At 43.6% G+C, this 26,020-nt stretch overlaps 1 protein-coding gene across 1 annotated transcript; it reads right to left on the reverse strand.

The window, feature by feature from the left end:
* Nucleotides 1–6,278: 6,278 nt before the first annotated feature.
* Nucleotides 6,279–23,310, reverse strand: HHIPL2 (HHIP like 2). The gene is made up of 9 exons (XM_081998375.1): nucleotides 22,915–23,310; nucleotides 17,114–17,766; nucleotides 16,003–16,146; nucleotides 15,316–15,647; nucleotides 13,752–13,878; nucleotides 13,237–13,382; nucleotides 11,627–11,708; nucleotides 8,460–8,542; nucleotides 6,279–7,678 (listed from the first exon to the last, which is right to left on the reverse strand). The coding sequence occupies exons 1-9, from the start codon at nucleotides 23,296–23,298 to the stop codon at nucleotides 7,326–7,328; spliced, it is 2,304 nt and encodes a 767-aa protein (XP_081854501.1). The 5' UTR covers nucleotides 23,299–23,310; the 3' UTR covers nucleotides 6,279–7,325.
* Between the last annotated feature and the right edge of the window lie 2,710 nt (nucleotides 23,311–26,020).

The raw sequence follows: 26,020 nt of genomic DNA on the forward strand, positions 1-26,020 counted from the left end.
AGCTGAGCAGAGGCCTTAAGGTTAGTGTCTCCAGAGACGGAGAACACAGCTGCTCTGCACTCTTCTTGGCAGCACAAGCACACATACATGTGTATATACATACATAGACGTAAACACACATATTTTGTGACACACCGATCCACACATGCACAGCCATGGGTCAGTTATTTCCTGCCTTGTGGATTTCTACAGGGAACATGGGAGGACAAAAAGCTGGGTGATGGCAGCACACAGCTTTCAACCTGCTGTCTCTTTTGGGCAGCCAGCATGGCTGGCATGCGGACCAGGGCTGACACTTTGCCTGCAGGGAGCACTGGGCAGGTTCAACACAGTTCAGGAGGTGAAAAGCACACCCAGCCAGAGGACAGTGCATGCAGCTTCACTGCTCAGAGCATGGCGAGACATGCGTTACAGCACTTGCTTCACCCACCTACTGGAATATGCCCATCCCTCCGGTGGCTCCAGGAGGGGAAGCCCTCATGTTCTCCCAGAGGAGTGAAGCGCTGGGTGATCTCTCTGTCCCTCCTTGGCTGGGTTCCAAGAGTGTCTGCCTCCAAGGCAAGGCCCTGACATGGTCAAGTCCTTTCGTGCACTTTGAAGAACACTATGTCCTTCAGCTAAGATGCAGGCCTCCTAAATGTTTTTGACAAGGAGGAGATCTTTTTGATAGTAATGTAGACAGACACAACGTCTTTCTAATCCAGGGCAGGGAAAGAGAAATATTCTAGCTCTTTCTCAAGCTACATAACTGTCATGAAAACATCTTTCACTTGCAACCAGGTTAGCTTGGACCAGGCAACATCTTGATTTTTAAAAAATGCTAAGGATCAGCAGCCACCTTCTATTCACAATCAGATACACTTTATTATAGCAAATAGCTTCACATCTGATCTAGATCAGAGAAATAATTCTGAAGCAAACAAAATTAGTCAGGAAGAAAATCATAAAGCATTTGAAGACAACATCTCTTCTGCTTGGATCCCCCACGTGAAGAAAAGTGAGTAAGATACATATTAGCTTCAAGAAAAAAAAAAAAGTAACTGTATCGTATTCCACACAGGGGAGCACAGTGAGGCAGAGACAGAACTGTTACTCTGGAGTATGACTTGAGAATAGTGATGGCTTCTCCACAGAAAAGTAACGATGCTCAAATATGAGTGATGAACACCACAAAACTCATTACATGAGCTGGCCTACGAGCAAGTAGAGATGCATTGAATGTGACCATCTTTACATTTCTCTTGTGTGCTATGTCACCTTTCTGAAGAAAGGGAGAACTGAATTTTCATAGACACATCAGTCCCTGACTCCTCTTCAGAGCTGCACAAAATGCTGTTAAAAAGGCAAGAATTTTTTTTTTTTTTTTTGCATGTGATAATGGATGTTAGTCCAAAAGAAGAATATTGAGACTACCAAAGTAATTTTGAAACGTCACCATATCTGTTGCGTGTTTGAACTTCTTTGCTATGGAAAGCAGAGCATCAGGGAAGGGGAACGGTGCACACCAGTATCTCGTGCTAGGATGGAGTAGGCTTGCAAAGCAGTGCACAAGCTCAAACATGAAAACAGCCTTCACAGCAGCTTATCCAGTCTCTGTTATACAAGGTAATAGTTAGTGGGAAAATCACAGGAGGTTAATTTTGCTGGTTTTTATATAGTTCTAGCTCGTGTTTCGTATCCAATGTTTCAAGGACAAGTGGATCATTCCTATGTAATTTGAAGAACAATACGTTTTAAGAGGATTGATTGGGTCAAAACTGCAGAACAGGACATTTCATCAGGCATATCTCAATCAAACAGGACTTAAAGCTTCACATGCAGAAGAGAAGGCAGGCCTCAACCACATGTTGAGATCCTGCAATGCCTAAAACACCCCAAGAACCAGCTCCAAAAGCCACTCAAACTCAGCAGGAAGTGCTCCCCTGATGCCCTGAGTAACATTTTACTCAAAAAAACCTTTGCATTTTTACAAGACAAAGTAATCCATCAGCACCTGCAAATTAAAATGAATACATTAAACTCAGACACCTTTAGGTTACTACAGAGTTTCTTTAAGAAAAAAAGAACAACAGTACTGAACCTGTCAAACAAAAACCCCAGAACAACCCGTTTCATAAAAAGACTGGAGCTGTGCTGCAAGTCCTTTCTCAGAGAGGTTGACAAGGAAAGGCAAGCATGCCAGTTTTGCTGATCTGTACTTCTGCTGAGATAATCCCAGGTGCACTATGCTGCCCCCAGGACACAGAAAATCAGATATGAAGAGGAGAAAGGTAGGCAAGCCACAACAACCTGTTATGAGACACACCACGCCCGGAGAGAAAACTGTCACTGCTATTTATTTCACATCACTGCAGCCCAAAACTGGTAGCTGGTTTGTACAACTAAGAACTGCATCCTGCAAAATACCAGCAAAACTGAATTCAGCAGGGTACTGGATGGCAAGTCAGGCAAGAGAGTTTAGAAAAAGAGAATACTATAAGAGAATTTCTGGGGATAATTCATGAACCGTCTGTCTGGAAAGCCATTCCTTTGGTTCACTTCTGTTAGCATTTGCATGCAAGATATGGCAATAAGATCATATGGAATACGCATGAGATTAGCTCACTGCTCTTAACAAGACGACAGATGTAAATTCACAGCAATACGGCTGACATCTGCAGACTGACACTAGCTTTACACACAGTTAAACACATATTTGTTCAGTGGGGCTGTTAAGGACAGTCAGGGAGCTCATCAGGAACAACTAAGTCATTTTTTAACAACAGCTTTGGTCCAGACTGTGGGTAAAACTACATCTATTCTTACACTAGCCACTCTATTTTCTAGCTTCGTACCTGTCCTTGGTGTAGAGAAGGTCTACGATATATCTTTCAAATCCTGCTCCTTCTTAACAGCTTTCCTCAGGAAGGGGAAACTTTTCTGCATGCTGCTCCCAATAATCTTCAGCATTCCTTCCTACCTTGGGAGTGTCTGTCTTACAAAACTCCTCTATATGAAAGAAAAAGCCAGATGTGTTACACCAGCAAGGCAGTTTGCAAAGGGCCTGCCTGCTTGCTTTCACAGGGCCTTTACTGAACAGCTGCTATTAGCCCTGCACTTTTATCAGCATTAATTCACTGAACCGGGTGAAAAGACCGCATGCTTGGGAAAGCCCTGATTTAGCAAGGGGGATACACAAGTTTAATCTTACTGCAAATCAACAGAAATTTTACAGAGCATATATAAACGTGGATCTTTACATGTTTGACACATCTTTAAAGGTAAATTGTCCTACAGATTTTTTTTTAAAAAAACCTGTGTGGAAGAATTCACTTTTTTTAGTATTTGAAGTCTGTTAAAACAGCTTCTTCATCCTTTCACGCAGTACTTAGGTTCCACCTAGTGGCTTTCAACAGCAATAAGACTAGACAGGCATTTTATTGCCTAAATGCTTAATTTTCAAAATCTGTGTGTCTCGTTGCAGAAATATTCATAGAGCCTTCTTTAGGCATATGATTCATCTTGCTATCTCCCTAAAAATTCTACTGGTCCTCTGACAGAAATTTTCCAGCTACAGTTATTCTAGTTTAAACATCTAAAGCAAAAGGATATTAAATTAAACTAAAGCTTATTCTGTGCAAATGAGGCTGAGAGGATGGTCTGGCATTAGCAGCTTGCAGACAGGAGCTATGTAGTGCTGCTGTGCCTGTTAAATAAAGCAGCTGCTGTGTCCCTCCCCAGCCAGGTCTCAGCAGGGTATCTGCTCACTAGCAGAACTTAGCTGGTACAAACCTGTCACGCCCAGTGAGATGTGTCTCACGTAACTGCCAATGTTTTCAGCGTCGACTCCCTTCACAGTCAACTGAGAAACAAGCACTTCTAGACTATGATTCAGATGACTTGTTTTAGAAGTTTACCTTCACATAAGATGAATTACATCCTAGAAGCATCTCATTTCCTCATTTCCATTATAGAGAAGGAGGGCTTGCTGATAGCGTGGTACCTCCACCACACATCTTGAATCCCACCCAGCATGTCTGACTAAGACCCTGCCTGCTACACAACATTTGAAGTAGAGCTCACTGCAAGGTGGGCTACGAGCAGGCAGCAAAAGGAATTTGGAAGCAGTTAGACTTTGCACTGAAGTTAAAAAAACAATAGTGACAGCTAGCCATACTATCACAGAAAACCAAACTTCAACACTGCTCTACTGCTCTGTTCTCAGAATACATCTCACCCTGCTGCTCAGCTCTATCAGACTGATGAAGGTAGGTTTGTCTTACAGCAAGAAAAGCTTAAGACAGTTCTGCTCCTACCCACTTTAAGGTTATAAAATAAGCTATGCTTATATTTCAGTTCCCCAAGGCACTAGCAGAATACTCACCACTGACATTTTAGCCTCTTTGGAAGAGCTTTACCAACTCTAAAGAGTCACTATCTTCAAAGGAAAGGGGGAAAAAAAGCAACCATCAAAGAAATGTGAAACTTCACAAATTTATCAGCTGCCACGTTAGAGGTCAAAAGCAGGTATTTTGAAGTAATTTCAGTATCTTACATAAACAACAAGACAGAGTTCACCAGAACTGGTCTAGTTTGTCCACAGAGATCCTATCCATTTAAAGAGAAGGTGAAATAAAAAAAAAAAAAAAAAAAAGGAAGTTGACCTAGTTCATGATTTGTGGAGTGTGGGATGGATGAAAGTTCTTTAACTCCTTAATGCAGCTTTTTCTGTCTATTCTCATTTCAAGGAGCTTTACTTTTGGTCACACACAGTTTGAGGCTTGCACCCAGCAAATCATGTCTGCTTTTTTAGAATGCGACTCCAATGTGCAGCAGAACTGCCCAGATTTATTACTGCATAGTGGTGTCTCCCAATTTCATCTCCACAGTTTACCTTTTTACCTTCATCTAAACTTTCATGGAGGAGGGCTGCATGTGACAGACTGCCTCTTTTATACAAAGAAAAGGAGAAAATCTGCAATGGTTTCAAACCTCCTTGCTCTGTAAAAATTAAAAGGGAAACTAAGGCTATGCAATGCCTGTCTTGCTGTTGGGTTCATATCCTAGTCAACCTAGACTTGTGGTTTATTTACAAGATAATTAAACAAATTTTTCTGTAACATTTCACAAAACCTGAGAAGATTAACAACACCAAGTCAATTATAACATCTTCATTTAAACTGACCTTTGTTTTTTTTCCTTACTTTGCACAAAACCGTATGTTGTACAGCCTTACCTCCCAAAAAAATCAGCATCCACCACAGGGAGCAACTACTCCCACCTTCCCAGCACAGAGAACACTGCTGGATAGCCTAGGGGCTGGAGAACCTGGTAGCAATCCTTGAAGCAATTCTTTCGTGAGCCTCAATTTGCCACTGAAATCTTTCTTATTGCAATGATGGTTTTACTCCAATTTGCAGCAGGTGCACCCACCTGTTGATAAAGGGAGGAAGGCCCCCTCAGGTGATGTGGTACAGGTGAGTGTGCTGTGCCGGGGAGGGGGGGCCTGGAAATTGGATTCACACACACCTCTGCCATGGGGAGCTTCTCTTAGTGCAGGAAGTGGATGGGGGAAACCTCAGGGCCCGACTCTGAGCCGGGGGTGTCGCGGGTGAAGCATCCCCAGGCAGCCTCAAAGGGCAGGAGGCCCGGTGGGCCCTGCCGCCCCTGGCTTCGACGGCCCTCCGCTGCACGGGGGTGAGGGAACCCGCATGGGGCTTCTACAGCTTCGTCTCTGCTTGCACTATGGCAGGCAACAGCCGAGGCGGAGGGCAGGACATGGGGCGAGCGGCCTGTGCCCACTCGGGTGGGGCCGTGAGCTAGGCCCCCAGCGCGGCCCCAGACCTAGCGGGCAGCAGGCGAGCCGGCGGCTGCCGTGCAGCGCCCTCCCGAGCCTGCCGGGGGGGCACCCGCCGCCTCACGTTCATACAGCAAGCAGGGTGCTGAGCCCTGCGGGCGGCGGCCGCCGCCGCCGCGCTCGTCGGTACCCCCTGCCCCGGAATTGGCCGGCAGCGCGGCCCGGCGAGAGGCCCAGGAGCTGTCGGCAGGGGTGGACTTGATAGGTGGCTCCATAGCTCAGTGGTTAGAGCACTGGTCTTGTAAACCAGGGGTCGCGAGTTCGATCCTCGCTGGGGCCTTCTGGCGACTTCCTTTTTCCCCGTCCCTCCCCTTTTTCTCCACCCCCCCCCACCCCCTTTCGCTCCGCGGCCGCGCAGCGTGGATCGCTCCCCGCCGGCTGAAAGCCACAGCTGCTATTTTTTGCATCCCGAAACGGCGCGTCCAGAGGGCGGCAGTAGGAGATGAACGTAACACTTGAAACTGTAAAATGATGTAATTTCCTTTGGCTCCCTCTTACACCAAGAGTAGGAGTCTAAGCCAGGCCCTGGCTCCACTACACAAATAAATTCTCTGGAAAAGAACATTTGAGGTTTGTTACTGCCCCACTTCCACCGTGGATAACACAACCCCACAGTCCTCACCCTCCCCGTTCTTCTTGCAGCATCCCATTGCAAATTAATTTCACCGCGTGCCCTGCGTACAAAGCGGCGCTGCTGTGCCCTGCACCCCTCCCGTTCCGCTCTAAACCCGCGCTGCTCCCAGGGAAGAGGAGAGGCTGAACCAGTAACCTGGCTGCAGCCAGTAACCCTGCACCCAGCCCTTACCTGCAAGCCCAGAGGTGCTCCCCTGACAGGCAGAATCCAGCCCCATTCAGGGAGAGCCAGATGATGGTTCAAGCCCATTGCTCAGCTGTAACTAGGACTTTCTGAGGGGTGCTCTGTGGCTTTGTTTTTAAGATTTGCTGAACATTTCCAGCCATTACTGAATCCTTTGGAACCTGCAGGTGATCCATACCTTGAAAAAAATAGTTTAAAAAAAAAAACCTAATTCCATTGTCTGAAAGACAACTACTCTTAAAAGATACTTTTCGCTGCATTTCAGTTAAAGGACAAAAAACAGAACAGTGACATCACTGACATATCGATTTCATATTCTTGAATAAAAGATGCAAGTCATGAAAGTTGGAGGCACTTGGATTTATTAGACAGTCATACACAGCCAAATCTTAGAAGTGAATCTCCATCAGAGACTCTCATAACTACTTGTGTCAGAAAAGGCCATCACAGCAGGATGTGCGAAGAAAGTTAATATCAGGAGGTTGGTGGTGTTAAGGTTTAATAGAACATATATAGATACTGCCAACACTGACATAATGGAGGTGCACCTGGGAGCACTGGCATAGCAAGTCAGCTGATTCTCTTCTATTTGGTCACTACTCAAAACATTTATTTCACCATCTTGTGACTTGCTTTTTCTGGGACATCACTGAGCTTCAAAAGCTGCTTAATCTACTCTCCTTTCTCCTCCAGTTTTTCCTTAACTAGTGCTGCTTTCTTTGGAAGAAGCTTCTTGGTTCTGGTTAGGTGGGAGCTCTTCTTTCTTGGCAAAGGTGGTGCTGGTGTAGTTCTAGAAATGTGTGCAACCTTCTCTTCCTGCTTTGGCTTGTGAGGTTTAGCCTCAGCTTTCATTTTCTGTCTCTTTTTACCAGATGGAACTGGTTTCACTGTTGATGCTTTTATTTTTGTGGATGGGGTCTTTTTAGCTTTCTTAGAAGAAACTGTTGGGATGGTTGCAGTGAGGGTAAAAGATTTTTTCAGAGGCTTGGTTGTTGAAGGTTCATTAAGCAGCTCAAGGACAGTCTCTGAGAAAAGTAATTAACATGGTTCAGCATCCCTGCTTTTAAGGCAAAAGGCTAATTCAGACATATGACGGATATAAACCCTTATTAGAGCTACAGTTAAGAAAAACAGCTGACATTCTGAAAGAAGAAATACACACTATATAAACGTCTTTTCTTCCATCAAGAGAGCCTTGGGTTTCTTGGAAATAAAATTTAATTTTAGAAATGAGAATGTTTGTTTAAGGAAAATTAAGTCCAGACAGAATACGATGAAACCTTGCACACTTTTTTGGCACTTACGATATGAATTTTTCACATTACACTAGTATCTGGAATCCCAGAAAAGATAACCTCAACTTGCTAAACAGTGTTTCTACTCAATAAGAAGATGTAACCCTGTCCTAGTTGCATGGGATGTAGGACAGAAAAAAGCCAGGAGAAAGATTGACTCCCACAGATTTACAGAGAGGGCATAATTTGACTCAAGGAGCTTGCCACAGAGCCAGGGACAGGCTCTCGGAACTTCCCAGACCAAATCCAATGCCTGAATCAAAGCCATCAGTTCCCTTGTGATGCCCGTTTACACTACTAACTTGGCAACACTTAGAAAAAAATCAGAGAGTGGGATTAGGAAAAGGTGTGGCATCTAACAGATGACAGAAGTACACATTAAATGTGATAACCTAACTTCAGGATTGCTCCTGCTCACTGCTTTGTTTTTTAAGACTGCTAAAGATTTCAATCACATGCCTGTAAGATGGTTATATGATTTGCTTCTCAAAATCAAAGCTGAACAACTTACTTGCACGTGGAACAAATGGTATCCGTTTACTCTTTGTTTTCACTGGAATAGGCTTGTATTTACACTTCCCTGGTGGAGCTCTCCTTAAAAAACAGAAAGCCATATGCAGATATCTGAGAGACTGTTAAAGGCAGTTTATTTATTCCAGAGGCAGACATCAGTCCCCCGTTGTCATTTGCCTCTGCTGGAAGAGGCATGAAAGCATTTCAGGCACCTGGAGTGCAACGTCGGTGGAATTTAAGAGCCTAACTCAAGGCTGCAAGCCATAAAGTCCCTGTCTGAATAGCAATAGCAGCTGGAAGGCTGCAGCTTCTCTTCTATAACGCTTGTGGTCAACTTTCTACCATCAGGCAGTCTGGACCGTCTTTATCCAACATCAATAGCTGGTTTGTGTGTGGGATGCTGGCCTCCCTGCATGAACTTGTAGCCCACCACAGAATTTAAAAGGTGCTTAATTAGGTACATTCAGCTACATGTCCAGCTGCTGGAGGCACAGGACAGCACTGTTTCTAGAAGCTTGGTGGATGCATTGGTTGAACTTCAGACTATCAATCACTTTGGGTTCTCCTCACTAATACTTGAAGCAGAAGAGTCTCGTTCATGCACATAAGGCTTGTCAGTGACACCCTTGCCCATGCTGCAGCATAAGGCTTGCTGTACATGCAGCAGAATATTCCCACACAGCCCCACGAAGGTTAGTGTGACCTTCAAAGGGTGCTGCTTCTGACAAAACATAGTGCTGCAGCAAGAGGGGGGAGAAAGGAAAGGAACAGGCAAGGAGGGAAGAAGCAACAACTGCAAAGAAAACGTATCTGCATTCCTCTCCTGCCCTTCCCCAACAGCTCCCCACAGTACAAAAGCATCCAAAAAAAGCACATTTTCCCTGAGGTAAAGCTGTTAGATGTTAAATGACAGGAAGGGGGGTACAAAGAAGAGCAACAGACCTATGTTTTCTGTTACACACCAAGGGAACTGCCGCAGGACAAATAAGAACAGGCTCTTCCAATTTGGCATGCTTGACAGAGCAGAGCGAATCATGACCTAAGGCATCACATTTTCTTGTGATTAGCATTCTCCTTCAGACAGGGGCAACAGCCAAGTGCTTCCTCCAAACCATTTCAATTAAAAAAAAAAAAGGTTACTAAAGCAGGGTTGTTGGCATTGCTTGTGGTTTTTTTGGTGTGGTTCCCCCCTACCTCTAATTTTTAAAGCACCTTCTAACACCTCTTCCCTCCGTTCCTGACTGAGGGGATTTGGTGCCAATCCAGGCAGAATCACACCAGCCACTCTGCTGTCTCAGAGCACTAGAACGGCAAGCTGAAGTGGGGACACGGGGGACTGCTGCCATCAGTTTTCCCGGGAGGTTCCTAGGGAAGTTTGACTTGCCATCAGGTAGATGGCAGTGGCCCTGCCAACGCTCTGAAGGAGGCATGTGTGTGGCTCGCTGCCCTTGCCAGCGTGTTTGCGGCAGTGCGGGCAGGAAGCAAGGAGTGCCTGGGCTGGACAAACTGGGACTGCGCTCAGAGGCATCAGAGGAGCCAGTTATCGCAGCCTCCGCTCACAGTGAGATGGAAATGGAAGAATGCTATAAACAGCGTGACAATGCAAAGGATGAAGGAAAAATCTACTCTCTTGATACAGTCAGGAGGATGCCTGAGTACAATCCAGGATCAGGAGGGGTTCACACTGTCTGCTCCAGGGCCAAGAAAGCTCAGCCTCCAGAGGGGCAGTCAGCGCTTTGCACACCCTGCACAAGCTTGCAAAGTGCTTAAGCAGACAGACGAGGGCAAAACTGAGCAGAGAGCAGCATCCAGGCTAAGGTAAACAAGAGGAACCAGAAAATACAAAAATAAATTCCAGAGAGCTAAAAGGAATAAATGCCTGGTCCTGCTCTAGAAGTGATGGATGTGAAGCTCCAAAAGCACAGGGATGAGCTGGCTTCTCTCCAAAAAGCCTTTCTGAGCAGTGAAACCAACACACTCCTGGCAGGGGCTTGCTGCCCCCCCATGGAGTCATCCATGGTGCATTACTGCACACCAGTCCTCAGGCAGGGAGTCCCTCCTCAGCTTTCCTCCTGGAAACACTCCTACAGGCAGCCTGTGAAACAAAAAGCTGCATTTCTCCCTTTACAGTGGGAAAGGGGAGAGGATTTATCATCCTGATAGTCTTCATGGCACATTAAGGAGTGGCATAGGGACTGCATGGCTTTTTTTTGTGAAATAGAGCATGCTCAAGCTCTTGATGTTTATGCTAGCTCACAAATATTTTTTTTTTAGTTGGAAGTGTTACATTTTGGTCAGCCACAGTTAATGTGGTTCAAAAGCTTCCTGGCAGACAATAAACTGTTAAAGGCAGGCATCTCCTGAAGTATTTACAGCAAGTAAAAGACTCAAGTTCATATTCCCATCACCTTAGTACAGAGCTTGAATTAACTACCTGGGTTTGGATTTAACTTCCTAAGAAAACATAACTTGTTTTCTTCATTTTGTTAGTGTCTGAGATCTTGGGAACAGCACAGACACATTAGTACTGTATCTACTTTACAGGGTGATTTCAAACACATTTAATGCTTTTTAGCAAGATCCAAAAGCTTGGGAGGGGAAAAAATTACATAAACATGATTATTGTAAAAACAGACTTAACAAGGATAACTGCTTAATGGGGAAAAAACATTTTGCTTGGAAAAGCTCAGGTTCAGGCTCCAATTATTATTTGAACACTGCATGAACCACCAGGCTTCACTCTTATTTGTGAGGGAAACTAAACTGTGGACTGCAATTTATTTATTTATTTATTCATATGAAAGTGCATTGCAGATAGTTGATATCATGTCCCTAAAGGATATGGGCTGTCATTTTTAAAACATCACTATGCTATACTTCAGATACGCAACGAAGAAAACATTATTTTGATCCTTACTGTCCTAGACCTTTAAGGTATATGAACTCTGTCTATTTATGGATGCACAGATATGATGAGTGAGGAATAAATTAAACTGGTTCAAGTTGCACCAGTTGTACAGTTGACGAACAATAACCAAGGACTGGATGTGGAGGTCAGTGAGATTATGTATCAGTAGTACTTAGCATTCTTTCTACTGTGATAGCTGGAGAATGTATGGTGATTATAGAAGCATTTGGCATGGAAAAACATGTTTAATTACTAACCTTGCAGGATCAATAAACTTGTAGAGCGATCCATGTGGTGCATAGGCACTGGGATAAGAAGTAGACATAAAATACAGCTCACCTAAATGGAAGTGAAAAAAGAAAACCAGTTTCACATTCAAGAGCCCAACCTGAATCCCAGTTCTTCATTTCCCTCTTTCCTGGCTCTTCATTAATTCACATGGTCAGAAAACCCCTTCAGTCACTCCTTCAGTTGTGTCTTACTTTCAAGACGTGGGCTGTGGTCTCACCCTTGCCTGTGCAGGAGGACTGCCAGGGACACTAAGTGATCTCTTGGTTGCAGCAGGGTTCTACACAGAACCAGCAGCCCTCGATCAAGCACAGTGCCTGAGCAGGACCTTCATTACCTCAGTCAGTGGCCCTCAAAAGGTTACTTTCCTCTGTATAAACATGTATTTTTTAAACTTCTTTGTACCAAAGAAGCAGCCAGAAGCTACAAATAGAGTGGAAGACCACGCAAATATTTAGCCATCTCATAGTCATAGCAAAAAAAAAAAAAATCCAACAAGAGCTAAATTGCCTAATCCATGGAAAACAGAAGCTTCTTATTCCAGTGTGGTTGCTGAGGAGATTAACTGCTCCTCATGCCTTCCCTTCAGCACCCACTAGAACAATATCCAGGCAAATTATAGTAGCTTGCAAAAGAGGCAAATCTGTTGTTTTTCAAATCACATGAGGATGCCATACAGGTTTCTAAAATAACAACCAGTAGAAGAGACATTTAAGGTCCACTCCATGTGGTGTTAGAACAGTTAAAAATTGTACGTATTTCACAACAAAGACTGCATCTCCCTGCAGCTTTGACAGGGTATGCTAGCTGGATGATCTAGCATCTTTTCATTACAAGCAAATCTCTGATGAATCATGAAGCATCAGAGCTTATTGAAGCACATCTGTGTTCTTAAGAAATTTGTAGTCAGTGTTTGTATTGCATAGCGCTTTGTCAGGAGTGAACAAAGTACGCATTGGTACTTTCACATCGGTGAGAGATCTGGTCATCAGTGACCATAGTAGTAACCCTATGCACTGAGACATTTCCACTCAACTTTCAAAGTAGTGGCTTTCCTCATGCCTAAATAAAGCCTTGGTGTATAATCCACAGTGTGAAGTGCTGCTGTTGTGAATAAGACTGAGGAATTTATACTCATGAAGAGGAGGAAATTCAGATAAGCTGTAAGAACTCAAGTGAGGATGAGCTGTTACAATGAAAGAACAAACAACATTGATAGTGTCTTTTCATTAATGAAACAGCATAAACAAGCAGTAACAAAAGGACAGGGAAAGGCTGAAACAAACAGGAATTCAAACACCATAGAGAACCTGGAGCATTCAGACTGCAGGTTCACATGAGGATCTGTCTCCTGAGCCTTCCATCGAGATGATCTGCAATAGCCTCACAGGACAGGAGACCTCTCTGGACCCCATATCAACCCTACCTGCTGTGCTGAGATAGCCACAAACCTGTTTTGCAGTGCCTGCTTTCTCGTAGCATGTGAGGAGCTGCATAATTTTACACATCTGCCCTACAGCACAGAACTGACAGTACAGTTTCCAATAAAGGTATGGCTACCTTTAGCTACAATACCTACCTGCTTCATCCTCAGCAAATGAGATGATGAATTTGCTATAAGAACTTATCATTCCAGGGAAAGCACAAGCTTTTGTGCTGCCAATGCAGATATCTTGCTTCTTCCACTTATTTGTCTTCTCCTCTTCCTGTAAAGCCATAAGTCGACTAAATGAAAAATAAAACCCTGTGTTTTATGTTTCCATTATCAAGGTTAGTTCCTGTCAAAATCATGCATTACTGAAAAAAAGTCAGTGAGGATCCTGGCTGTTGACTGGCTTTAACTTTTATCTTTTGGAAAAATAGACCTGAACAAAAGCAAACCTATCCTAAGGACTCTAAACTGGAGGAAGTTTAGATTCCAACCAAAATGTTGTTACAATGGTCAAACAGAGCCCTTAGGTCTAATATACAGGCAGCTAGGATTCTCATTTACTCCAGCTCAGAAGGTTTCAGGATCCTCTGATATGCTTATTTGCCCAAATAAGGCAAATACAGGTACAGAATGGGAGCTGCAGAGATAACAATTAATCTTACCCATTCATGAAATCACCAAAAATATAGAGGCCATTCAAGTTGGGCGATTCACATCCTCTGTATACATAACCTCCAGTGACTGACTTCCCCACGTTGCGGCCGTATGCAAATATTGGAAGAATGTCATCTGTGAAATACAGAGGCATGAGAAATGGAAAATTTACATCCAGAGAGGATCAAAAAGCTATTGCTCAGTGACACCGATGGGCACAAAAATTACTAGAAGGACCAGTACAGTTGAACAAACAGCATAGTTACATTTCGATGGGAATTCAGTAATTTCAAGACAGAACAGACCCGGAGGCTTTAAGGAGCTCTCTGTGCTTATCAAGGCTTAGCTGTGATCAGCTTCCATAACACATAGGACCAAGATTCTCTGCATCAAGCAAGCAATGCAGAAAGGTATCAGCCTGCAGGAAGTGTTATCTTACAGGTTTGCGATTGTACCAATCATTTTAGCAGGGATTGTCTTTACAAATTCCAGTATTTTTAGAGAAGGGAATAAGATCAAACAATTGCAAGCTAACTCAACATCTTGATATGTTTGCCAACGTTCTCAGCACAGAACATGCATAAGTGTGCTACCTTCATTTTATGTGACATAAAAGCTTTGCCTCTGGCACTTTTAAAATTGAATTCTGCCCTTTCTTGGGTTGAATATCAGATCCCACAAAATTTTAGTCTTGTCCTTACTTTTTTCCCCCCTGGATCGAGTGCCTTGTCTTTAATCTTTCATGACTTTAAAGATTACAAATGCAATTCATTAAAAAAATGTAGATTAACAGCAAAATTTAATTCAGTGTTGTTGTCAATGGAGGATTGAGCCATTAAAGAAACCCATCCAAACAAAAAAACTTGAGCCATGTGGGTACCAGCATAGCAGAGGACAAATGTTGATAACACATACTTTACACTTGCCTGCTCATACAAATGTTTCAGAAACATCTGCATGAGCTTGAGACCAGGTGTTTTCTTCCAACAGCTTAAGGAAGATCATAATAATACCCAGTTCTTCTATCATCCTTTCCAAAAGAGACCACGGGTATCTACTCTTTTTTTAAAGGCAGCATGTGAGTTTGTCCATCACACCCACCGTCAGACCCAGAGCACAGCTTTTGGGTGTTCTGCTGCAGCACCCTACTTGCTAACACACAGTGCCTCATCCACAGAATTTCTTTCAGGATCTCAACATCAGCCTTGTCCACTCTCTTAGCCATAGCCATGGCTCAGAGCTTCTGAAAACACAGTATTGCTTTTCTACTTAAACCCAATCCATTGCCTTCCTAACTTCACTGGGAAAATTCTGTCTGCAAAAGGCACAGGCTTTGACCCTAAACACCTTGTCCATTACAATGTATGACAGAGAATTCCCTGAATAAGCAGGGCATCATTTCATACCAACACTGCAGGGCTGGGGAGAAGGAATATTCTGCTCTTAAGTAGTAAACAATCTCCATTTAACCTACAATGCTGGATTATTTAGCTTCACTGTAAAAATGGAGCTATAGTGCAGTAAATACACATGTATAATAAAGTAACCTCCTGTAAGAGACTTCTTCCTTACCCAAAGAGGAATTGTGGCAAAGCTTTGTGTCGTAGCATTCAAATCCCTCCTTTGCTCTCCAGCCATAGTTCCCTCCTTTAACAATGATGTCTATTTCTTCAAATCTGTTCTGCCCGACATCCCCACAGAACATCCTCCCTCTTCCCTTCTTTGTGACAGGGTCCCCTCTGTCAACCGCACAGCGCCACATATTCCTGACCCCATAAGCATAAACCTCAGGGCAGGCCTTGGGATCAGACACAAATGGATTATCAGAAGGGATGCGATAAGGCTTTCCATCAGGGCTTTTTCCATCCACATCAATCCTCAAGACTTTCCCCAACAAAGCACTCCTAAAGAGAATGACAGAAAAAAAGACAAATCCTAGCATGAGAGCCAACTGAAAATGAACAATTCTCTCCCTCCTCCCCCTTTCCAAAGGCAAGTTATCTGTCCCAAAGACATAAAACAGCTGGTATGTCTTGCAACCTTTTTAAGTCACAGAATACTCTTCCCCTTCTTAGCAAGTTGGGTTCCCTCAGCTTTGAAAATGTAAAATTAGAATTTTTGAAAAACTGTGCTGGACAGACTTACAGATGGACAAGCACTTTTGGGAAGCACACTTACTTTATTCTTCCACATTGTCTCATTTCCAAACCCTGTGTCTTGGTGGACAAGCTCAAGGCTTTCAACTGCCCTCCTACTTACTTGTTCTGAGCATTCCCAAATTTTCCAAAAGGGTCTCCAGCTTTTCCTCCATCCCCTGTGAATAGATACATATAGCCATCCACACCAAAGAGCAGCTGCCCACCGTTATGATTTGCAGCCGGTTCTTCAAGCTCCAAAAGATTCCTAAAAGGAGAAATAACTCCAGATGTAGCTACTGGAAAAGACTGAGCATTCAGGTAGGCTGCAGAAATATTGCATCACTTTACAGAAGAAAGCAAGATTTCCCAGCTGTACAGACCTGTCAGCTTTGTCAAGTACAGTGCTGAGTCGCATCCTGTTTCCCCATGAGCCTGCAGCGTAAGGCTGTCCGCCTTCCTTACAGCAGAGCTCCCTTCAGCATGGCATCCCTTGAGGAAACGTTTCCCACCAGCCATGCAGCACTACAGCTGCCCCGTGCACTCACAGCTCTGACCTGCACTGCATTAACACCTCTTGTGCTACAACACTCACCCACCATCATGAGTGCAGGAGTCACAGCTTATCTGAAAACATGACTACAAATACATCAAGTGATTGTCTGTGGGGAACACTCGTTGCCCTTTAAACTTTGATTGCGACAGGCAGGTCCTGCTTTCTTACATGAGAAGCAGTTGGTGAATTTAAGGGCTTCAGAAGCATCTTATTTTCTCTAGAGTTTCACAATCACCATAAGTCCACTATTAACAAATTCTTCTCCATAACTGACAATTAGCTTTTTTTCTTAGCGGGGGACGGGGCAGGGGCACATGTGTCAGATTAAACGAATGTGTAGTACTATGGTGAAGCATCCATGTTCTCATACAGTACAAAACACTTTTAGGGCAGATGTTAATTCCACAATAGGCTTAAGGCTATTATTGCTCTTTAGAAGGCAAGAATACAAGATAGAGAAGATGACATGGAAGCCTAGATCCTGGATCCACTTTTCAGTCTCATTTCTAGTTTGCTGTGTGACCTTGAGCCAATCTGTCTGTGGTAGCTTCATAGCAGGCCAGTCACACACCTGGACCAGGGTGACTGGGAACACGCAGGTTCTGCAAGGGGGAAGGACAGGGACAAAGAAAAACAATTTCTCATTGTAGCACAAAATAGCATTCAACATGAACTTTACCTTTCTGAGAGTGGATCAGCTTTATTGACATCAGATGCTAAAACCTTCAGTTCACTGATCCTGATCTTTTCCACTCGGTTCTTATCCATGTATGAGTAATAGATATAAAACTTCCCATTGTACTTGTATTTGGGGTGGAAAGCCATCCCCAGAAAGCCCCGCTCATCCCCTATCCATGGTGTAGCCAGCACTATATTTTTAATATCCAGAAAGGGCTCCTCCAGCCGGCTGCCATCAGGTAGGTAGACCCAGATCATGCCCACCTGCTCAGCTACAAACATGCGGTGGGTATTGTCATTTGCATGCACCATGAGCACTGGGTTCCTCAGGCCATTGGCAACCTCCATCAGACAGAGCTGGAGACAGCCTTTGCGGTCCTCCACCACCGAGCCCAGGTTGCGGTTGAGGGCTGTGTTCTTCAGCACATTGGGGAAGCAGTAGTCCTCATCATGTAGGTGAAGGAGGTTGCAAAAGCGAGTCTTGTTTGTCTCGCAGCACTCTTGGATGTGCTTATCACTCGTCAGCAGGCTGATGGCAGAGCGGCAGTTGAAGTGAAACTCAGAGCAGTAGTCAAAACAAAGTCCTGGGAGGCTTCTTAGAGGTGTCCGAGGATTTTCTGCATCGTAGAGATGTGCAGCGTATGGAGAACATTCCTAGAAAGTAAAAGAAACTAAGTATGCGGCTGTGTACACACATCCAGGAGAAGCCAAGACACCTTCACAGAAGCAAACCGGTTAATAAGAAGAAAAATTAGTAAGGCAGAGAACATGAGTAATCTTTGAAGTGGAGTAGTAGAAAGTCACTCAGAACACTGCTAAAGACAATTTAGAGGTCAGTAGTTTCCTTTACCAAAGCAATCAGCTGCACCTAAGTTATTCCCAACAGAAGTGTATCTATGAAGGCTGTGGATTCTCCATTACTAGAGGTTTTTAAGGAAGTGATGGGCAATTTCTTTTCGCAATCTCTTCTTACCTTTGCTTTTAGAAATACCCCTTTGCTTCCTCGGATAGCGTTTTGAACGAGGTACTTTGTAACCTGTTCTTAACAGCTTGAGAGAAGAATTTGTTAACTCCCTCAACTGCAGGAACCCTTTAGTACTATGGAGAATGTTAACCTTTGTACTTCAGACTTCTCCAGACCTGCAGTCTCAAATCTGGACAGGACACATCTTTCACATCAGCCAGCATCACTGCCTTTTCCAGGTACATTTAAAGATTTCACTTTGTTAAGCCACTTAAGCCCATACCTAGGTCTAATCAAGCATTAGGAAAGAGAGAAAACAGAACAGGCACAGGTTCACCCATGCCTTCAACACTGCGCACAGCAACATAGAGGAACAAATCCACAAGGACAATCAAAGATACAGAACAGCTAATTAAGATGGGAATGAGCAGTTTTGCAGAGGGGTGATCAGAATGGGGCAACAGCCTGACAGATATCTGTAAATAACCTGTAAATATCACAGGTGACATTGAGAAGATGCATGGAGATCAGTTGTACCACCTTTCCGCCAGAAAAAAAATGAGGGAGCATTAGATAAAGCTAGCAGGAGCACGGTTAAAAAAAAAGAAGGTGAAACTGCCAGGAGAAATTGTAGGTGCTAAAGATGTACATCAGTTAAATGTATAGGCTAAGTTAATCTTTGGTCCAATGCTGTACAACTTCAATCATGTTCTTACATGCATATCACTGAAGCAGACTGTAGCTGATATTTAAAACTGTTTCAAATAAGTAAACAGAGTCAATGGTAGCTACATGAATTGCATAAGATTACACGTGATCTTCAGGGAAAAGAATACTGCCTGCAACATTTTCAAGTGTTATGCATCAAAAATTATGTCACTTACTGGAAATCAGACATTATTTAACTGATATTTTGCACAGCTAAAAACTTCAAATATCATTGTGTTCGAATTTGTACCTGAATTTAAATTCCTCATCTTGCAAAAATTCTGGGCCAGAACTTCTATAAAGTATTTCCATTAAAATCCCACCTCTGTTTTAATAAGAGCACAAAATTGCAGAAGTTAAAACAGAAGGAGCCAAATTCTGCAGAAAGATTATTTTATTGATTTTCACGCCAGCAGCCTGAAACAGTCTATCCACAGTTTTTATTGGACATATATGTAGGAAGGTAAGTACACAGACATTTGAAGAATGAGGAACTACTACGTTAGTATTTTTTCTGCCTTATTAAACAAGTCTGCTTCACTAAAGAAAAATCATTAAACAAATCTGGCGCAGTTATACAACCACTGACTTTTTTGTTGCAAGTAGCAGCCTTTCCAGGATATTTAATGTGAAGACTACAGACCCTCATTCCACACTTAGCACAGCAAACTGTTTCCTTTGCTCACAGAAGAGCCTGAGGGCTCTTGGCCATGCTAAGAACAGAAACAACTTGTAAGTAGCAAAGCCCTTTCAACTCTTAGATAGTGTAGTAAATTTCTCACTTTTCATTGCTGCCATTTGATTATAAAGCTGCACAGAACAAGTTGGCTTCTCTTGCTTTCACGTCGTAAAAGGAACCTCTCCTCCACTCCCCAGATCAGAAGTCCCCAGCCCAAAAAGGGGAACCAAGTGCCCCAGGCCTGTCCTTGCAGCCTCAGCCCAGCCCCAGATGGCAGAACCGCACCATTTTTCCCATGTTTAAGGTCTTCCTGGAAGAAGGAAGGGCACCATTAGTCCCCGAGTGCCATCTCCAAAAGCGAAAGCTTCAGTTAAGTGCCTTTCTGTTCTCACCTTCTTGAAGGAGAGCAGCTTTGGTGCTGGCGTTCAATAACACTTGGCTGCCATATTCCTCCCCTGACACTTACGAAGTTCATTAACCATCGCTCACCCCCCCCACTTTTGCCAGTGTACACTCACACACTCTCAAAGATGTTGAGTTTCTAGTTATATCATGGTTTGAGCAGCTGCCATGCTTTTCCAGCCATTGGGCTTCCCACACAGTGTTTGCCTGCAGCACACAGACCCAGCAAGACACACAAGATGGAGGCCATTCCTCAGGAACCACGTAAAATCCTGGGATTAGGTGGCCTTGCAGTTACTGTTGGTTGTCTGCTTTCATTTCACTCAAGCATGCATGAAACAATGCAATTAATCCCACTACTTTATAGAGCAGAAGCAGCAGAAGCTGCTAGGATCAAGCTGATACTTTGCTGTGTTGTAATAGTTTCTCTGCAAAAAGAGCATGCATTCAGCAATCAAGTCAGGCCCCAGATTAAACCTGGCTTAAGAAGTGTGTTACTTTCCCTGCACTAGCGCCTAGCCCATGCCGATATCACAGCTTTCGATCGGCTTGAACAAGGCTTAATTGGTTGTCTCTGTTTTTTAAGCCTCTCCTGTAGCAGTTTTCTGAATAGAAGCAGCATCCCCTCAGCCAGCAGCCAAACAGCTGTTCTAGGGCATGCGGCATGTTTGCATCCAGGGAATTATGAATGTTACAGGCAGTTTTTGGAGTTCCAGGTTCAGTTTTTAAGCTAAATCCTAGAACAGCTCAGCTGAGGGTCAGACTCTAAACCTACAAATGCTTAGAACAAGTGTACCTAGCAAAAATAGACCCAAATCTTGCCAGATGCAAACTGAAGCAGCTCTACCAGCAGAGCCAGATTGCTTTAAAGGACTCTTCCAGCCTGTTACGTTTCTTTTGAAAACTATCTGGTTTACAGTGACAGCAGGAAATCTGCGATCCAGAACACATCCCCATCCAGTAGTCTTCTATCTGTTAACAAACACACAGCTCCACTGCGAAGGTAAGGTGGCACTCCGCAGCATCCTTCCTGGGCTCTGTGGGACCAGCGAGACTGCTGCAGTCACCAAATCCAGCTTCCTCTGTATAACCCCCAGCACATCACTCATTACCACACCAGGAAAGCTAGGAAAAAAAAGAAGTTGTCTGGTTTTTGCTGCCTGCTGGTTTTGGCACTGAAGGAACACCTGACTGAATGAGCTGCTTTGTTACAACACTTTGCTGCTATGATCTCCCCCAAAGACATGAAATAATGCTGTTTTCACTAAATTAGGGCAGCTACTAATAAGTCAGGTTTATCAATAAGCACCTACATGTCTTTCTTGAAATGTTTTGTTCAAAAGACAAAAGCTAATAATATTGTCTACCATTGCTTCCAAGTCAATCTCTGCATTCTGAGTTCCATACAAATAATATCAATAAAAGCACTTGTTACTGGCAGCAGTTTATCTGAAGTCCTGCTGTACACAGCAGAAGTAAGTACTTGGCACAATTACATCCTGATCACATGTATGCATCTGTCTTCGTATTTGATGTGGCACTAAGTACAAGTCAGCATTGCATGGGTAGTGACTACAAACTATCAGGATACTGTGGAGGTGATAGAATGGAGATGTCATCATTTTCCATCCCTTCCACATGAGATCATCAGTAACAATTTGATCCAGCAAAGTGACATCTCTAAAGCAAAACCATTTGGTAGATCTTTGCTCTTCCACTAATTCAACATGCAAATAATATTTGCCAGGGAACCCAACTTTATTTCCATGGTTGTCACCAACTTGAACAGGAAGAGCAACACCAAACAATCACAAGCTCTTCCCCAAAGATTTAACAGCAATCTCACTCTAGACAAATAGGAAAAGAATAATGACTTACTAGTTTGAAAAGATAAGAAAATATATAGGGTGGGGTTGTTTTTTTGCTACAACATACACTTAGGACAAATGCAAAATTTACGGCCTGTGGAATGAGCAAAAAGGTAACAGACACATTTTTATAGTCTTTTTTTCTACCCGCAACATGTAGAAAAATCTTAACACCGAGACTGGTGGTTCTGCTAGGACCTGTAACACATCTTTTCTGGTTTACCAACTGTAAAATGACAACCCATGCCGATGCTACTTTTTTCAGCCCTGGTGCTGAAGGGGTGTTCCCCCTACCCCGAGGAGATGCTAGAATCCTGCCAGCATCCAAAAAGAGTAGAAACATTTTAGTACACAGGTAGTATTTTAGGGCTAAGGAAATATTAACTAAAAGAGCTTTATATGTTCTTAGGAAGATTAATGTGTCTTTTGGCTGCTTTGTGTTTTGGCATGCAGTAAGTCCAGCTTTGCGTGACTAGCAGTTGTTAAAATGGCAGGTCAGTTCTGCCCTCTAATTACATCGAGGGGAGAAGCTCAGGAAGATCAGTGCCTTTGGTCTTTTCTCACTGCACAATGCCCATTTCTGTGAGCCATGTGAACAGTGGGCAGACCGCACTGATGAAAATACAGTGACTGAAGCCTGAGGACCTTGCAGCAGCTGTGTGAAACCACTGCCTATTAAATTTTGTTCTACTTTAACAACCACACCATTTAGAGCATCCTCAACAGGAACACAGTCAAAACACATCCTTCATGGGGTCCAGGGATCCAAACACTTTGCCTGGTAATTCTCATGTCATTTGTTTCTGTAGAATTTGTAATCCAGCACCTAGTAGCTGCAAGCAGAAAATATTGACCTGTAACTCTCCCCTTCATTATGAGAAAATTAGCAGGGCAGCAGGATTCCCATCATGACTCAAATTGGGCAATGCTTTCATAAATAATTATTGCTCGCAAATGTCACTATATATTGCCAGATACCACAAAGTGATGCGCCTTACACAAAGCGCTTTGCAAAATGCATGCTGAGGATTAGGTATCATCACTCCATCAGCCCACTTCTCCTCCTGCTCCCAACACCTCTTTTCACAGCAACACAGCTAGCTATAACAGGCTATCAGGACCACAACTGACCCCCAAATGAGCCCAACACATAGGTTACAAACACAATTTTTCTGCCCTACCTGACACAGGATATCTTTGATATACCTTCCACATAGCTTATGCCCCCGGGGGTCAATATAATCCATGATGTCCCAGTATTTTGCTGCAATGCTGTTATCTCTCTCCTGGTCACAGCAGCCAAAATTTTCATAGGCAGAGCAGAACTCCAAGTGAAAAGGGGGCTGGAAAGGTGGCCCATAATCCAGACACTGAGGATGCCCCAGCAGACTGCCTATCAGGCACAACAAGGAGAGGCAAAGAAAGACATGTGGGCAAGAAAAGGAAACTCCAGAGCTGCTGGTGCTCCTTCCAGTGCATGGCCAAACATTTGCTTCCTTCAGTGTAGGTTTCTTGGGGTCAGATGTATAGAAATCCTGGACTACTTTGTAGTATGGCTCATTCATCCTCTCTGCTTTATTAATTGCCAGTCACAGAGCTCAGCATTCACTCAGGTTTACTTACATTCTCTCTCCCTTTCCCTCTCTGAAGTTTACTACTTGGCAGGAGAGAAATCCTCCAGGCTGCCTCTTTGGCATTTCACACGTCACATAGCTGAACCCTCCCTCTCTGGACATTTCTTATGCCCCTAGAAACACTCACAAATCTAATCCCTACATCTTGGTTTAAATTGACTGAGAAATCCTTCACCAAGAAATGGGAATAACAGAAATCTGGAATATGCCATCTGTATACAGAACCTGATAATCTGTCCCCATTTATGAAACAAGTGAATAATTTTCAACTGCCAACTACCGTTTTACTCAGCTTTTAAAATGTACCAGACTTGGGTGTGGTTTCATAAAGCCTGAGCAGGAGTCATAAAATACAACCAAATTAAGGCAGCCATTAACCACAGGTACAAGTAACTTCTGGACAAAGTTTTACAGAGATATTGCTGTTACCCACAAATCCAGGTATACATTCAGGGTTAAAATGAGAAGAAATTCAGAAACAGTGAGGGAGAAAGCACACATTTAAGGCACTAGCACAACCTGGAGTCGACTGACATTCTGTGGTAACCCTGTACTTAGGCTAATTGATTTTAGTGGTTTTAATCCCAGTTAAACTGATCTAAAGATGCATGAGATTTTTTCCCACTTTCCCCTCTGGTGAAGAATCCATGAGCAAGCCTTCCAGTTAGTCAAGTACAACATCAGCTGCCTACACAGGTGTACTGTGTTTGTACACATCATACTCAGCCTGCGTGGCACTTCCCTAACTCTGCTCTTCCACAAGCAGACTAAGAGCACTTTGATCACAACTAAGCTCCTTTATCATGTCACCAAAAACAAATGTTTTCCTTTCAGGTACACATGACACTCATAACGCAAACAACCCATATGTACCCAGAGCACTCATCACCCCTCCACTGCATGCATGCAAGGCCCTGGGGAAACCTTATTGCAGCCTTTCAGTACCTAAAGGGGGCTTCTAAGAAAGATGGGGACAGACTTTTTAGCAAGGCCTGTTGCAATAGGAGAAGGGGTAATGACTTTTACCTAAAAGAGGACAGATTAGACTAAACATAAGGAAGAAATTTTTCACCATGGGGGTGGTGAAACACTGGCACAGGTTGCCCAGAGAGGTGGTAGATGCCTCATCCCTGGTAACATTCCAGGTCACGTTGGATGGGGCTCTGAGCAACCTGACCTAGTTGAAGATGTCCCTGCTCACTGCAGGGGGGTTGGACTAGACAACCTTAAAAGGCCCCTTCCAACCCAAACTATTCTACAATTCTATGATCACAAGACATGAATTCAAGATCAGCAGCACACCAAGAGCCTAAGTGATCCAATGAAGAGGAGTAAGTCAAGCTTTACCTTGCAGCTGAAGGAGTGTTGCAGCCAGTCTGATGCTGTTAGGAAAAGGCTTTAGCATGCACCTGCTCACTGGACATTTCCATACAACAGAGCTTATTAGAGACCAAAGCTTTGTGATCTGTTCTATTGCTTCTGAAACATCAGTGAAGAAACCAAGCATTAAAAAAAGCAATTAGATATCTCCCCTCCTCACAAATCCTAGAAGAAACTGTTACAGCCAATGCATGGATATCCTTTGTGCTATTTCTAGCAGCTTGCTTCTTACTGCTTTACCTCTATGGGACACAGGTGGAGAGGGGGGAAAGGGAAGCTGCAGGGAGAAACTCATGTATAGAGACACCTCCACTCATTCAAAACTCTTCCCCCTCTCCCCACACATTACCATTTACTCCCAGGATCTACCCTCATGTAGCTCATGGAGAAGTCAAAGCTCCCAGTTCCAGCTTCTCAACACAACTACCAGTGTGAGATGACAGCTGAGAATACTCTGATTACTGATCTCCTCAGAGTGTTTACTGGGAAATGCTTGTTTTAGGAAACCTCAGGTTTTTTAATTGCCATCTGTTTTGCTGTGGCTCTAACTTGTGGCACCTTGACTGCACAGCAGCCTGCCAATAATCCTGTCTCTGCTTAGACTTCAATGAACTGGAAACAAGCCAATCACAAGATTCAGCACTGTCATGAGATAAAGCATTTTAAAGCCAAGTATTTAAATCTGCTGAAATATCAGCTTCTCAGTTCTTGCTCTCATATATTGCAGACAATCACTGAAATTAAGGCATTACTTCAGTGTCCCCTGGCAATTGTCTTATTTTGAAACCACAACAAACAGCAAGGATAAGCGAGGATATTTGTATACTCCTCATTTGTAACTACAGCCTACAAGTTCCCTATGCTTTTAATTCCTCTAGCATTACTGAGCTCTTTGGGGTACCTAACATTATATGCTATCATAAGAACTTCAGTGCCTCCTCTCTGCCTTTCCTAGAAACATACCACTTGCAGACAAAAGCTCAGAGTATTTACCCATGTGCAGAACCACCCTTCCTAGTTACTGGATACTTCAAGACCAGGAAGCAAGAATACTCCTTGCTGCTCCCTGGTGAGGGCAGAAGAGCTTTGCTCACATTTGGACAAGGAGAGAATGCATAACCTCCCACAGAGGTTACTGCTCACAATACCCAAGGACTCCTTGCAGTGGGCAGTCTTTTTTTCTTCAGCCAACACACCACCTCAAGCCACTCTTTAAATGCAATACCACAAGACTGAGCAGAACTTTCCGTTTACCATCGCAAATAAAACACCA

Source organism: Phaethon aethereus (genome assembly GCF_964289735.1).
Source record: "Phaethon aethereus genome assembly, chromosome: 3".
NCBI lineage: Eukaryota > Metazoa > Chordata > Aves > Phaethontiformes > Phaethontidae > Phaethon > Phaethon aethereus.

Bases quoted from the DNA above. Each gene is read 5' to 3' on its own strand.
- HHIPL2 (XM_081998375.1), bottom strand. From the start codon at position 23,298: ATGAATGAGCCATACTACAAAGTAGTCCAGGATTTCTATACATCTGAC. The intron at 15,648-16,002 runs GTAAGTAGGAGG...CATTCTCTTTAG, and splicing joins TTTGGGAATGCTCAGAACAA to GAGTGCTTTGTTGGGGAAAG. The intron at 11,709-13,236 runs GTAGGTATTGTA...ACTTCCATTTAG, and splicing joins ATTTGCTGAGGATGAAGCAG to GTGAGCTGTATTTTATGTCT.